The sequence below is a fragment of the Sphaeramia orbicularis genome, chromosome 17 (genome assembly GCF_902148855.1).
Source record: "Sphaeramia orbicularis chromosome 17, fSphaOr1.1, whole genome shotgun sequence".
Classification (NCBI taxonomy): domain Eukaryota; kingdom Metazoa; phylum Chordata; class Actinopteri; order Kurtiformes; family Apogonidae; genus Sphaeramia; species Sphaeramia orbicularis.
In genome coordinates, this window is record NC_043973.1 from 10,864,303 (window position 1) to 10,880,694 (window position 16,392).

A 16,392-nucleotide genomic window follows, 5' to 3' on the forward strand; every position below is an offset into this window, starting at 1 on the left:
GGGGTATTGATGGGGGGGGGGGGCATTAGTGTGCGTAAAAAAACATGTGTTAACTATTTTCAGTGTTTTAGGCAGAGCAGTTCTTCTTGGCTCTCCAAAGCATTTCATTAAATTATAACATGGTCTATCTGTGTGGATTATGCGGATGTTTACTTACATTAGACTATCCTACCGCAGAGGAAGCATATTAGTAAGCATTTTATAATGACATAAAACCAAAGGGGCTTTGCATACTTGACATTTTAAGATTTGTTTGACAAAAAAAAAAAAATCAAAGGGCGATAATTGAAGCCAAGTATCTTAAAGTCTAATACCACTGATGGCCACTAGAGTCGAGCGCCAAATGACCTCCTTTGAACTTATTTAGGAAGTCATTTTTTTCCCTTAGTCAGGCTGGTCTCATTTGTTTGGACCCTGTAATAAATATGATATTTTATAGCTAACAGAAAGCTTGCCTGCAAATTTGGACTCCTGGAGCTTGTGTTTATTGAATAGATGCATTTTTTCGTGACAGAAAGCTCTATTGATGCTCCTATTTTTTGACTGGAGCTGAGACTTCCTGAAGTGCTGTTGTGGTTGAGAATTAACAAACTGCACCTGTTTTGCACACATTCTTAGATGCAGTTCATTGTTTCACCAGTGCCAATAATATAGCATTAGCATTAGTATTCACTTAGACAATCACCTCATGTGCGTCCTCAGTTCTACTTTTCTGGGTTCAAAAAAAGATGGTGATGGCAAAAATGCAAACTTGAGGTTTCGAAACGGTTGACCAAAAACCCACTGTGTTTTCACATTTGTTTTCACCTCCATTATACTGTCTATGCCCATACTTTAAACTGAATTATGAAGACATCAACATGATATCATGAAATCGCGTAAATATATAAACCACTTTTAACAGCCATTAATTGGTGTGTTATCTGTACACATTATAAGCTTTCTGTGTGTATGTTCAGGGTTAGGGGTTATGGTTGTGTGAACCAGACATCTTAACATAAATTGACATGCGACCAAATGGTGTTGATTTACATGAGAAAGGACAAGAATGCATATGTATTGCATGCCAAATGTCATAAGAACTGACATACAATGCAATTTCATGAGATCAGTCTCAAGACAAAGTTAATTTAGCCTACAATGAAGACTAAAAGATGAGGAAAGCACATGTGACTTGGTTCTGTCAATGTTTAACAACATCTACAAGTGCTCTCAGTAATACTTAATATCTTGTTTGTTTAAACTGCTCAAAAGCCTAGTGTAAAATGACCAGTTGTGGTTTTACACACGGTTACATGCCAAACTGTTTCTTGACTTCCTGAAATGTTGTGGTTGAGAAATTACCAATTCCAACTTTTTCATCCAAATTCTTTAATGAAGTTTATCTTTTAGCATTAGCATTAGCTTGGATGATCACCCCCTAGTACTTCCAAAGGCTCTGGTCTTTTGTCTTTTCATGATTCAAAAAAGATAATGATGGTAAAAATTCAGACTAGAGGTTTAAAAATGGTAGACTAAGACTAATGGTAGACCAGTGAGTAAAGTGTCATTTGCTGCATCAGTGTCTGTCATACTTTCTATGTCTGTATCACACTTAATATCTTTCCTTTAAATATGAAGATAAGGTTAACTTAACTTCACATTAAGACTTAAGTGGAGAGAAACACTTGCACGGCAGGACTTGGTTTTGTCAACGCTTAAGAGCATCTATAGTTTATATCTTGTTTGTTTAAATTGCTCAAAATCTTAGGTGTAAAATGACAAGTTGTGGTTTGGACTGGATTACATGTCAAACTATTTCTTGGCCACAGCACAGACTTCCTGAAGTCTCTGTTGCTTTCCTGGTGACCTCTGGGTGACAAGAATTCTGCCTTTGAACCAAGCCAGACTAGCTGTATTGCTTGTGTTTTGTCTAAGCTAATACTCCAGCTTTATTTGAAAAGTCACATCTAAGGGTGGGATTAATCTTATCGTAAGATATTTCAGCAGGAAGATAAATAGGGTGCTGAAAATATGCTTTTAACTCCCCAACATCCGGTAGTGTTTGTTGCTGCTTTGCAATTTAGCCACATTAGTCAAATGTGAGATTTTTCCCTATGCTTATATTTCCTTCAGTTGTCAAAATAGCAGAAGAGGTAGATTAAGTTAACAGACCAGTCTCTGATATGCATTGCTCTATCACTACCACAATACATATGAGTCCCTTGACGGTTCCTGAGCTCATAAAAATAATATAAAATCCACAGCCTGCTGCATTTCTGGCTCAGTCTCCATTCAGTGGCCCATAGAGAGGGGTCACACAGGAGAGAGGCCTTGGCCAGACAAACTAGACTGACTGAGGGGAAAACAGAGAAAAAGGGGGTCAGGGCGAAATCTAGAGAAACACAGAGAATGCAGGAAGGATTTAAAAAGATTTATGGTGTTGAAGTGTTTGGCTGAGTTGAAGGCTTTCGCCACAGACTTGGATGAAAGGTGTAAATACTGAAAAAGAGCTCATAAAAAAAGCTCCCACTTTCTTCTCCTGCATCGTTCCCTCTTCCTCTTATGAGCCAGATGTGGACATGAGGCTGATGATGTGCTCAAGGTCAAGGAGTATCTTAAGAGGCCATGACCCATACTCGATATAAAAATATAAGGCTTGAGTTAAAAAATACTGGCATGCTATCAATCATTCAGTGAATTTTTTAAAAACATTGCTACTCAGAACAACAGTGATCAGTGCTACAGCGGGAATCTTTTCATTTGTGCATGAGGAAAACCATTTTTTAACATATTGAAGCATATGTGGTTGGAATGTTGGAAAACATTCCTGGTCTAGCTGTACCTAAGATGAACAAACCAGATTTACAATGTTCTTAGGACCAAAACGCTCCCTGTTGTCTATTTAGAACTGACAAGCTCCTCATCTTGGCTCTTGAAAGTAACTTGATGATGAAGCAATATTTTCCGGGACTGGTACAGCCAATATTTTCAAATACAGAATCAGCTCAACTCTCCTTCAGTTTTTCTTGAACCGGGGATCTGAAGTCTACTTTTCCAGGTACTGGAAGTCTAGCTGGGGAAGGAAAAGCTTAAATTTCCCTGGGAGTCTGGGCAGAGCCTGCAGAACTCGTTAGTGATATAAATCACGGGGCCACTCCAAAGTGGGCTCAGACTTCGTGGCAGGGAAAAGGGAAAAGTTTCCAGTGTGAGCTCATCAGTTATTTAGTGAAATACTGAAGGAAAATGTCAACCGACCGAAAGACTTGAACTAAATAACAAAAAATGAAGATGAAAAAAGAAGAATGAGGCACTGACACAAAATGCTCTATTTCAATTATAAGATCTGGCTAAAGACAGTAGAAGTGATCTTTTGGAGCCAGTGGCAATAAAATGCTAATTTCAGACGATGAGTTCAAACTCTAAAATGGATTTTGATATGTTAGGATGTGAAACAGAGAAAAGAAAGAGGCGGATTAAAGCAGACACAGAAACTCTTTTAAAACTGTCTCTGCAAAAGTGCTTATGCCTGGAGGAAATGTTAGTAAAGAGATCACAGAATGTGCATGGAATATTTCTGAGATTTGTGGCGGTATGAAAATGCAACAGCTAAAACCACGCAGTCGCTGTCAAAACCATTGTTTACAGTGGTGTTTAAGAAAAATCTTCATAAAGAGGATGGATAAAAAAGAAAAGTGGTCTCACACCCACATTGCCAAATATTTTTCCCTTTGCCTCAAAGCATCCCAACTTTCTTTTACTGCAGTCTCTCCTTAGTAGTTCATACACAACTACTGCACTTCCATCTGTTCAGTTTTATTCTCTTCCCATTTTTGCTTTCTCGCTTCAACAAACGACATCCCAATCTGAAATTTTTTTCCTGAATGCCTGTTTTCATTCTTCTTAAATCTCCAGATCTCTAGCCCCCCCACTGTATTCCTCCCTCCCTTTGTCTCCACAATCCAACTTCCTCTAAAAGAACCTCCCTACTTTCTTTCCCCTCCTTTCTCCCAGGTTGTCTTTTCCTCTGGACTTCTGCTCCTCCCTCTTGATCTGGGTCCGTAGGTCCATCCCACCCGGTCTGCCTTCATCCACCCTCCACACATACTGACCTCGTCCTCAGGTTCTTGAGCCTGGGGGGTGTCGTGGTGGTTGGGGGTTTCACAGTCAGGGCTGTAGTGTTCACAGTAGTCATAGGCTGCCCTGGGGTCTGCCACAATCAGCAGCTGCTGGATGTCACCCTAGAGGAGGGAAGAAAAGCAACAAGTCAGCAAAAGGCTTTTTACCAAAACCAATGGGAGGGGTTTACGTTATGGATGTTAGCGTTTGGACTGTTTGGTTTGGAAAATGATATCCAAATAATAGAAAAAGAAGACAGTCATGGGGCACAAATTAGAGAATTAGCAAATAAAGAGCACCTTGTCTTTGTAATTGGGAAAAAAGCCCACAGTGATCACATTTCCACACATTTGAGAAATATTTAGAGAAAGAAATGAAAACGTGTCTTATGCTGATCAAATTGTAAAAATAAGACGACTAGCCATGAAACTGAGCTACAACTACAGTACTGGTGTGCATCTGAATTTTTGCTTTGGACTTGTGAGTTCCTGTGCATATTTAATTGATTTCAGTGTATAAATGTTAAAGGATCAGCACAAAGTAATTAACCTGTAAACATTCACCTTTGTAACATCCACTGTTTTCTTGGTACCCTATCCCTAGCTTAAAGTTATAACAGAAGACGTGAACGGCTATGATGTCAAGTGTATGACTTCACTTGAAAGGGTGAACCTTCTAGTGTCTGCATTTAAAATGCAGCTAAAACTAATTCAAAATGCATGTTTAAATGTGGCTCAAAGGTCACACCAGCACCCTTCATACCTGCCCAACCAGTTCTAACTCTAACCCTAAATGGGTCACCAGTGATTTGATAGATAACAGCATGCCAGCACAATAAGGTGAGCCATTCAGGCTTCATTTGTGTTTTTTATTGGTGACTACTTTTTACCTGTGTGCCTGTTTGAGCTGTATGTGCTCAAAATCACATAATAGCACACAAAAGCTAAATAAAGATATATCCACAATGTAAAACTATCACAAACACATGCAGAGCTCTTTAAAGTCAAACCTCGAATCTGTCTTTTTTGATACTGAAAGTTGATCTCTAAATTGTTCCTTGGGGGTATTTAAGTCACTTGGCTACATAATGTTGTGAGGTTGTGATATCGTAATGTACACTGACATTTAGCTTTGAATTCGTAAATCGAACAACCAGAACCTTTCTGTTACATTTGCTAATCCTTTTGTACTGATGAATGAAGTAAGACAGGTCAAACTCATCCAAGTCTTGGACATGATACAAGAGAAAATCAACTAAAACCTTGAATGTGCAGAAACAGCATGTGGCTTTTACTTCCTAAACCCTGAGTACAATACCATATAGCTCTATGGGGATGGAACCAGTCTGCCATTCCTCAGAGACAAACCCCATTGACCACCTCTTTCTTCCCGTCAGCATTTCAAATAGAAACCAAATGTTAATATCCATGAACTATCCACCTATTCGTTTTAGCTTGATTGCACCAGCTTTGCATCAACTTCGCACCAAGGCTGATAATAAAATCTGACAACAAAAAACAAAGCAGATGTCGGATGGCACTAGACACAGTAGTCTCTGACTATTAATTACATATAGCAGTATGGAATAAATCAAGACTTTAGAAGAACTATGCAAGCTTGAAAACAGTACAGTGCCCACATCAAATTGCAATGGCTGACTGACAGTACACAGTAGATAAATAACCAAAGTCTGTACTTATCTGAGGCTGTCTGTTTTTCATGAGCTTTTGGAAAAGGAAATTAGATCCCCTCTCTCAACCCTTCCATCAGCCAAAGGCTCTTTTTCCATGATCGTTTCCTGAGGAATTTCTAGACCAGGAATTGCTATGCCATTGATGTGGAGAATGATAACTGTACCCATCAAGCAGCTGAGCACCTCAGCTGACCTGAATCTACCTCTGGGTAATGGTGCCTGGACTGTTTGTTCCAAAATCCACCTGGGGTAAGTAATAAATAAACACAGAAAATAGTGAAAACACTGTGTGAAGGTGAAGGGAGTCTGCGAGCAGGGTGGCCCCTAAAGAGGAAGCACATACATGCAGATTGCATTAAATTACAGGAGGCAACATCTGTACAAGCTTAGACCTCTGGAACACATTAGGTGTTCACTACCCTATACTTCTCCCATCATACATGACCAGTAAATCTGGTATTGGACAACAACATCCATAAAATATTCCTACACTTAAATTTCATTAATGCATAGATATCCAGTGAGCTGCAGTTCACCTACTGTGTTATAAGGTATACCATTAACACTGACATCAGTCACCTGTAGATCACTGTTTCCATTATAAAACAATACATATGGGCATGTTATAGAAATACAAGATGCAGCCATCAGGTCATTTTGAAGCATCAGCTATGAAAACTACAGACAGTAAAATATGTTGAAGTACAGATGAACCTCTGGTCTCCCTAAGGAATGGGAAACTTACCCATTAAAAAAACAAATTTTTAAAAAAATTATACTTTCATTTTCAACAAAAGTACTGCTGGTCTTTTGTTCTGCAGTTTTGTTTTTTTTTGTGATTGTTTTGGGTTTTTTGTTTTGTTTTGTTTTTTGCTGCTAGAAGAATTGCAAAAAGTACTGAGACCAAGACAAAACAACCACAGCTTGAAACTGAAGGCATTGTTTTAGTGTACAGGTGGTATCTATCTTATATCAAAGCTATCTTACTAGCTTTGCTAATAAGACGGGGTTTTCAGTAAGTTAGTGTTAGCTTGGTGTTTCATGCCTTACTCCTCGACTGCTCCGCATTGTCATTAAAATACGGTCACTTCTGTCTTCAAAAAGGAAACAAAAAACAACATAACATGACGATTACAGCCAAAATACCAATAGTCTCAAAATGTTTAACAAACCAGTGGATAAGTCCGCATCTATGAAAATAGCTGTCACACTATTAACTTCTTTCTGTTTTTTACCTTCACCTTTAGTACCTTCACATACCAATAGCCTCTTAACAAAAATGCTCAAGTGTATAAGTTATTATGAAGACAAAATTACATGGTGAGGTTGCCAGACAGTCCAAAAACATTATATAGGGCTTGTCAAAAGACCACACACACCCAGTTATAAAGCCGTCAGTGATTCAGTCTGTCCTGTACTCCCTGTGTCTCCTTCATCATCATTCTCATTTGCTCCTTTTAACCTAACTGCATCTCAGCGCTCTAGTTGATGTTATTGTCTGGACTGTGTTGCACATCTCTCTGGTATCTGCTGAAGTCCCTCCTCAGAATTCCAGGAGTGATCCAGAGCAATGCCCTGGCTTTGCTCAGGGTTGGTTGCATGAAACATCTGTCTGGGCTACACCAAAGCTTATCTTCAGTGTGTCTGTGTGTGTTGTGCATGTGCGTGTTAATATAACACACCTTGACAAGTGTTAATCTCCATCGCGGAAATAAAAAAAAGGTACATTAAAGAACAGAGTGAAACAGATGAGCTCTACGCTGATTAAAGACAAGTGGTGTGTCTGGAATCATCAGTGAATCACTCCCTCCATCTACATTTCACCCACAGGCAAACTGGTTTCAAAGCACGAGCTGCATCCTCTTTCAGTGTGAGACTGAACATAAGAGTAAATACACCACTGCCTTTTCCTCAAAAATGCACGTTTCGTATCTGATTATAAACTATGAGATCAAGATCGGGAGGCAAACACCGCTGGCTTTTCACACAAAGAGGTGACCCTGACATCTGCTCATGAAGAAAATCCCCTCAAAAGCACGGAACAGAAGTCATTCAAAGCAAATAACTGGCAGATGGATGATCACCAAATACTGGATAATACTACACATTCGCTGTAGACCATGAAATCTTTGACAGTCACTGGCAATATACTGTTAGGAGCATCTGAATGCCACTTGGACGGATAGAGCTAGACTGAGATTGCGATCAGGCGAGAAGTTAACGTCGGATTATGACCATGCATTACCTCATCTACAATCCTCAAGCCTGACCGACCTCAGAAATCAAGATACAACTTTGATCAGATGCAGCTTACATCTGCCGGCGCCGGATAAGAGATGACAGGAGACACGGGGGTTTTCCCATTTTGACTGTGTTGGGACTAATTTGGAGATATAAACAGAGCTGCAGTTTGTGTCTGACACTTTCAAAATTACAACCATACTTGATTTACAACTCGTAAAGCATAATGAATTTAAGAGAGCGCTAGTTTAATGAGGGATGCCAGCTTTGTTTTTAGCCTCTAACTGGCCATAGAGTAATTTGGACTCAGACATACTGCTTTCTCAGGCCTATTTTAAAAACACAGATCTTTATTCATCTGTGACTTAAAACATTTAACTTGTAGATCTGGTTTTTCTCATCGAAGTAAAGACAAATTACACATAGCTAACTGCAAATCCCTGTAGAAATATAGGTCAAGTTCAGCAGCAACTCTCCCCACACTAGTAACAAATAATACACATTTTTAAGTAATACATGCGGGACAACATGTAAGCATATAATTACATAGTTGAGAGGTTATTATCTATAGTTAGGTGCAAGCAGGTCACTTGAACTGCAGGAACAGCTGGAGGGTTGAGCTGCACCTGGATCATACATTTGGCAGTCTGAGCCAGTAAAACACAAAAACATACATGTGCAGACTGGACAAATAAGTGCAACTCAATCACAATATTAGAGGCTTACAGTCACTCAACACAGGGGTTCTTGACACCGATCAGCCACATGATAGCTATCATTATACCTTGTAGTATTTGTACTCTAAAATTACTTAGATCTGTTTCATAGTGGTAAATAGAAGGACGTTTCAATTCTCCCTCTTTAACCCATAGAGACCCGGTGCTACTTATGTGGAAGTTCCCAAATGAATATTTCTCTTTATTTAACCTTTCCTCAGTGATTTGTCACCATTTATTGTAATATTATCCTCTGAATTTTTCAATTTTCAATGAAAATCAGGTATTTTCTTCTATTTAATTTGCTGATCATGTAGTTAAAATCTCAGAGTAAAGTTGAAGGTTATTAAATCAGAAAAGAAAACTGAAGAAAAAGGGACTCTTTCAGCAAATATATCATTAACTGAATATAAACCAAGCATCTCTATCCACTGTCTTTAATCAAACTCCATGAGTTTTACTGTTGAATCAATGTCGTAGAAGACGACGGTGTTGCTACGTTCACTACAGAGCCTCTGAACGTCCAAATGGATCATATCTGATGACCATGAAAACATGAAAAACTGCATTTTACACCAATTATTTACACAGATTGATAGGATTAGTGGATCAACAGATATTAAACATTTGGTTGGCGGTGATTGTGTGGGTCTTTATGGGTTAACCCCACCTGGTCAAGGCAGATGAACATCCTCCAGGAGTCAGGGTCTGCTCCAGGTTTCTGCCTGTTAATTTTTTTTTCCTTCCACTGTCACGAAGTGTTTGCTCCTGGAAGATTCTGTTGGTGTCTGTGAATCGGGTTAAGAGTCTGGTTTAGACCAGCTCTTAATGTAAAGTGTGATGAGATAACTTTTTATAATGTGGCGCTATATAAATACAATTTGATTAATTGATTGGTTGATTGATGAATGTGAGAGTGATTGGTTGTTTTGTCTCTGGGTCAGCCCAGCAATGAACTGGTGACTCGTCCAGGGTGTACCCCTCCTTCACCCATGAGTAACTGGGGTAGGCTCCAGTGACCCCCGTGACCCCCGTGACCCTAGTGAGGATAAAGCGGGTTCAGATGATGAATGAATGAATGACTGACTGATTGATTGATTGTATTTGCACTCTAAAATTACTTAGATCTGTTTCATAGTGGTAAATAGAAGGACATTTCAATTTAGATCATCTTAGAACCACTTACTTTAAAACAAATTGTATTTCTTTTAATTCTTCATTAATAATAATAACAATAATAATAATAATCTCTTGAAAATGACACTTCACTAAAGCACAAAGCAAAAAAAGTACATAATAGACATAGGATGAACTACAAAAATGTTAAAATAAATACATATTTTTTTAATTTATTTATTTATTTATTTTAAATCTGATAATACAGTTTTCACATAACTAAGTGGAGTTAGCGAACAGCACCTGAAACCTGTACTGCCAACACTGGTGTGTGGATGAGGACTAAGTACAGTAACAGTTTGGAAGTTTCAACAGCAATGCTTTATTTAAAGTTGAACACCAGCATAGGGTTATTGCCTGGTGACTATAAGAAAGTCTAACCTGTCTTGTACAGATTTTATTATTTTGTTAATGTTGTATTTTGTTTTTCTTTTTATGTTCAATATATTCTTTATATTCAGCAAAAATGCATTCGGGCTCAACTTAACAGAATTTATAGTTTTTTGTTCAAATCATTCAGAAAATGAACATCAACAAGATATTGCTAATAGACCCAGACATTAAAAATAACCTGTCTAAAGCTGACTTTCAGTAAGTGCTCTAAACTTAAAAGGTAATTAGCTTTTGGAGTCTTATTACAATCATTATTTCATAACAAAGGTTGCCACTATAAAACACACTGTAGGTGGAAATGCTTAATAATGATAAGATGTTGTTTCATGCTGATATGCAAAAGAAATGCTAGTATCACAGTCAAGGAAGCTGCTTCTCTGATGAACTCCACAAATGAGCTTCATAACTGTATTTAATATAATGTTAACAGTAACTGAAAGCTGTCAATCACAAGTTTAACCCCCTAAATCTCTGAAAACACATACATCTACAATCTACCCTGATTTGTTACAGCCTATAAACAGAGCCAAGAGAAGGGGCAGAGGTCCTGTTTTCTGTCAGAACACTTGAATAACAATATACTGAATGATAATTATGGAATTTGGAAAAAAATAAAATAAAATCACACACTTAAGCTGAAGCCTTCAGAGTAGATTTTTCCATGCTGGACAGTTAGCTAGCTGGCTAATAAACCAAGCTAAGCAGCAGCAGGAACAGTTCACTGAGTGAAGTGAGTGATTCATGACAGATTGACGTGATGTGGTACAATCGTATCAGAGTTTCTGTTGGCCCAAAGCTAACATGTGGGAAGTAATGGACTCAATATGCTAGCTTTACTGCTGCAAATGGTCGCCATCTGTAGATGTGCACATTTAGTGATAGAGCACAATTTTATAATAGAAAAGAAGTGAATAGACAATACTGCAACATCTTAATGATTTCATCTAGACATAAATCAGCAACTTAGAGTCTCTCAGTATGGAAAAAAGCATCCAGTTAACTCTGACATGAATACTGCTTTAATAGTATCTACACTTTACCCCAGAAATACTTCAGATAACAACTTTAACAGTGTCACAGTGACCTGTCTGTGACACAGAGCCTCTGCAGCAGCCAGATGTGGCCAGCTAAGAGGCCATGTCGACCACGGCTGCTCAACCAATCCACTGGTTCTTAGGTGTTAGTCCTGCAGATGTTTCTGCTTTGGAAATGCAAACGCTCAGTATCTCCTACAGCCATAACATACTCCTGCAGCCCCTTTTGTTTTATTTTTGCACCCACTGCCGCATAATCTTAATGTACTTATCTAAAAACCTTGCTTTTCCAAACTCCAGGAGGGAAGCAAGTCTTGAAAGAACAAATACACAGATGGAATTTCAAAACTGTACAAGGACAACAATTAACCAAGAAGCAGGGAAGAAGAAAAATGTATAATACTCTCCAGATTTCTCTCAGCTTTTATCAAATGCAGCCTTTGTGGTCAGCACACGGATACAGTTTCTTTTCAAGCACTGGGGGCATACAAATGTCTTGCACCCTTCGAATATTAAAACATTTCGCCTGCCAGTAGCTCACAAAGCTGCTGAACTGTTTGAACCATCTGCTTGCTTGTCTGCCCGCCCTTTCTTCACTTCTCTCTTTTGCTCTCCCTGGCTTTTTTCCCCCCTTTGCTCTGCTCATTTCCATCAGCAATAGTTTTTAAGGAGCACCTTGAGTCCATTACTTCCTGGCTCTGCTGGGACCAGTTAACAGAACTGTGAGGTTCGTCAAAGTATGCAGCGGGGGGTCAGACACAGGTACAATGTGGGAAATAATTTGGATAAAAGAGCAAGTTAGAACTACAAGATCATGAGGAAAGTAGTTGTTTTTACTAGACTGAGAAGACACTCAGGGCCACAGATGCAAACACTACATGGAGCTTTAAAGTTCTCATTCACCTTTGTACAGCTCAATCTGACACTTTTGGCTTTTAGGATAGAAGGAGCGGCATGATAGTTGTCACTACACCACCCGATTGCCAGGAAAAATGATCTGCAATGTTTCTGCAAGCCTGTGGATTACTATAACGTCAACATTTGTGAAACAAAGCTATGTTTTGTATCCGTATTTCTAAATACTTAATGTTATTCATGATTAAATGTTTTAAATGTTCCACTGTGATTTTTTGACCCTTTCTCAATAGGCCAGAGATGGTTGAGATGGAAAATTATTGTACAGAAATAAGAAATTTGCGATCACAGACTGGAGTTCACATTCTGAACCCCATATGTTTTTAGGATTTAGGAACAAATTCCTTTTGGTTGGAGCTAGGAATGGATAGTGGTTTGGTTTAAAAGTTGTAAAATGCAGCAGAAGTCATCACATCTTTATGGACTTTCTAAAGTTGATTCCGGTGTTGCCAAATATCAATGCAAATTTTGCTTGAAAAGCCACTAGACATCATCTGGCATCTTGCTACGTGACATCACACGCTATTTTCCAAATTTCAAAATCACCACTTAACTATTTATATCCTTTTGGAACCTGTATTTTGCCAAAAATTTTAATCTAAATAGTCATGAATAATTTAGAACAAAGCAAATGATTTAATTTGATCCCACACTTTTTATTTTTCAGTCACATGTCTGTCTGGTTGCTCATTGGTTGACTTAACACTGGTACTCTAAATAAATACAGTCATGGTCATGTTTACTGGCTACACTGGGTTAATCAGCAAAATTGTTTAAAAGTTGCTAATTGCAGTAGAAGTAATTTTTATCAAATCTTTACAGACTTTTTAAAGTTGATTCCAGTGTTTCCATGTATCATCAATGCAAATTTTGTTTGAAAAGCTACTCGACCACCACTTGCTACATGACATCACATGCTATTTTGCATGTTCATTACATCATCACTTCACTATTTATATCCATTTGGAACATGTATTTTGCAAAAAAAAAATGCAATCAAATAATCATGAATAATTTAAAACATAACAAATAATTTAAGTTGATCCTTCCACACTTTTTGTGTTACAGTCACGACTTATGACACTGGTTTAATCAGTAAAACTGTTTTGGGCTAGGTTTTGGAAAAGATTATAGCCTGGTTTAAAATACATTCCAATTGCTTTTTTTATTGTGTCATTCAAATTAAGAATAAAAAAGCAGGAAAGTATAATTATTGCTTTAAATTGTTCACTACTGATAAGCACATCTAAAAGTGTTGATGCCAAATGCATTTCTGGGCCACAAATGTTGAGAAACTATGCATAGTATACAGATAGTTTACAGAAATAATCTATGACAAAGTTTTATTCTGGTGCCCAGACTGCCCTTCACCAACAGGATATGGCCCCCAAATAGTTCTTTGTTAGTTCAGAAAAAATACATATTAATGTATAAATGCAATGACTGAGACCTTCTCAGTAACAAATATGAATTAATTATTGTATTCCTATTACTCAACCCTAACTACAACATTTGTGATGGGTGCCGGAGGATGAAAAGTGACTGACGCAGATGAGAAACAGTCTGACTGTTTCTCTTCCTGCCAACTCAACCATAAACAATGATTCACTTTAAGGCTTAGATCCCATCGGAGTCGAGTTAGATTCTTCTGCCAAAAACTGTCCTGCTTGAGGGACAGCATTTTGGAACAATCTGGTATGCAGTAATGGCACACACATAAACAAACCTGCTTGATGCCTGTCTATGCTCCTCACCGACACACACATGCTTGTATACATACGTGCAAATTCAGATCAATACACACGTAAACACAAATGCTGACATAGGTACAAAAAACAATCCCGTCCAGTTTTGTAAAGTCTGAAGAACGGATTAATATAAAAAAAAAAAAAAATGAAAGGGGAAGATGATGCTCACATTAAATATCTTGTGGTTTTTATTTAATAGAAGAAAAAGGCAGAAAAAAAGGGGGGAAATTTGGGATTTGGAGAGCTGGTCAGTGAGCATATCTCTTAAACAGCTGTGAAATCTGAGCCAAGACTAAGCACAGACTGGTCATATTTTCTTCTAGCCTTCAGTCTGCCCTGTACTTCCAGCTTTGACACCTGCTTATGCAATCTTTTGCGTTAAAGTAGCCATATGGTAACAGGCTGCTTGGTGTGGAATATGGAGGTATGCAGTATCACCTGGTGTCTCATTGAGTTCGAACCAATAGGAAGCGTCTTCACAGTGCAGGGCCAAAGACCTCGTCCAACATGACGCCAATGCAGAAGTATCTGACAGTTGTAATACTGCTTACTGCCACTGGAGTTGGCTCTAAAAAGTCCTGGTTTTCCACATTCTTACACTGAACTTTCCTCTAAAAGTACTGTCAGTCATTTTTTTCAGGACTCGTTCTCGTCTCATTTGGGTTATTTTGGGCCCTCTAATAACTGATCTGGTTCAGCTTTAAAATTTTCCTCTATGAGTAAGATCTCACTAGAAATAGAAGGTTCTAATGTTTGCCATGTTGGGCCTTGATGGACAGGCCAGTATGACAGTTCACTCACATGTCGAATTGGACTTTGAGTCTTTTCCTGACAAACATCTCAACTGTAGTTGTTGTTGGACATACTAGGCATTTCTCAATATCAAGAACACAGAGTACAGTCTTGCGAACTTGGCGAGTATGGTCTTGGTAAGAATGGTCCCAGAGAATGGACTTCCTAACAATGCAAATCTCTCTGTAATTGGAATAGCTGATACTTGTGAACTTTTCTCCCTGTCTCTGCTGTATTTCTGTCATTGGCTCCCTAATGTATTTCCCTCAAATCACCACAATGTCACTCAATTTGATTTCAATACATTTGAAATCAAATGTATATTTTCCAAAACTGTAATACATTTTGTTGAATCCCATATCATGACAATAAAGACGTATTTCTTATTCATATTCCAACATTATATCACATCATCTAGTGACTGTCATCTACTCAATTAAACATTTCTGAATGAAGTTGTCACAGAAGCCACGGTAGCATTCGCAAGTAGTACGAAATGCATCTTGGGATATTTCTCAGCCAACTCTACAAGAGTCACCAACCAGTGCATCTTGGTTTAAGCTAGCAGACAAGAACAACTACTGGGTATTCCATGTACTCTTAGTTTATGTGAACTTTCAAATGGAACAGTGCTTGGGCTGCGACTGATGACGTTATGCAAGATCACAAGAAAGAAAGAACAGACAAGAACGCATATTAAGAAACAGCCTAAGACTGAGACTACTAAAACAGTAATATCAATCAACCAAATTGTATTTATATAGCGCCACCTCTTAACAAAAGTTATCTCATGACACTTTAAATTTAGTATAAACCAGAAGCTTTGATGTTTGATGAAATTTTACTCAGTTAGTAAGCTAACCCCTCGGGCTCCAGTTGTTTTGCCCCTTTTGACCAAATATGGTCACTTCTGGCTCCACAAAGTCTACATGGTGATGGCCAAATTGCAAACTACTGGCTCAAAACTGTAGTTCAGAAACCAATGGGTGATGTCACAGTTCCTCCATCCACTGATAATGTTCAGTCTATATTACAGATAAATATTTCAGCTGTATATTGTTTCTTCTGCTCCTATACATTGCTAACACTGCAAAACACTAGCTACTCTTAGCTTAGAAACAGAGTTGGCTAACATCAATAAATGACCAACTCCCAGCACTCAAACACATACTTCACATGACCATGTGGGCACCCAAAAGTGTTTTTTTTTTTTTTTTTTTTTTTTTTTTTTTTTATGTAAAGATATCCAGATTTCATTGTTGCAACTTTCTAAATGTGTAAAATGATACTTTTCTCATTAGTAATATTATCATTTTGAGGTTTACCCTGGTGAGACAAAGCCACATTGAGACTATTTTCTGAATTTCTACAAACCCCTTTTCTACAGACCTGCTGAAAGCATTTGTGCTCTCAATTAGAGGTGTAACATCATAATTGAGAGGTTTTTGAAACTTATTTAGGCTACCTGTCAGCAATAGCTTGACAAATCATTAAACAAGTGACTTAGCCAAGTCCAAAATGACCTGTATATTTATGTTGTAAGAGCATTTAGCTGTCCTACCACCTTTACCAATGCCCAGAGTGCT

At 38.1% G+C, this 16,392-nt stretch overlaps 1 protein-coding gene across 2 annotated transcripts in view; it reads right to left on the bottom strand.

Moving 5' to 3' along the window:
- The window catches only part of LOC115437830 (collagen alpha-1(XI) chain-like), a 144,415-nt gene that overhangs the window by 106,185 nt on the left and 21,838 nt on the right, over window positions 1-16,392 (bottom strand). For both annotated transcript variants that reach the window (XM_030161181.1, XM_030161180.1), the window contains exon 5: window positions 4,092-4,220. In XM_030161181.1, coding sequence (XP_030017041.1) covers window positions 4,092-4,220 — 129 coding nt within the window. The remainder of the gene's footprint in view (window positions 1-4,091; window positions 4,221-16,392) is intronic.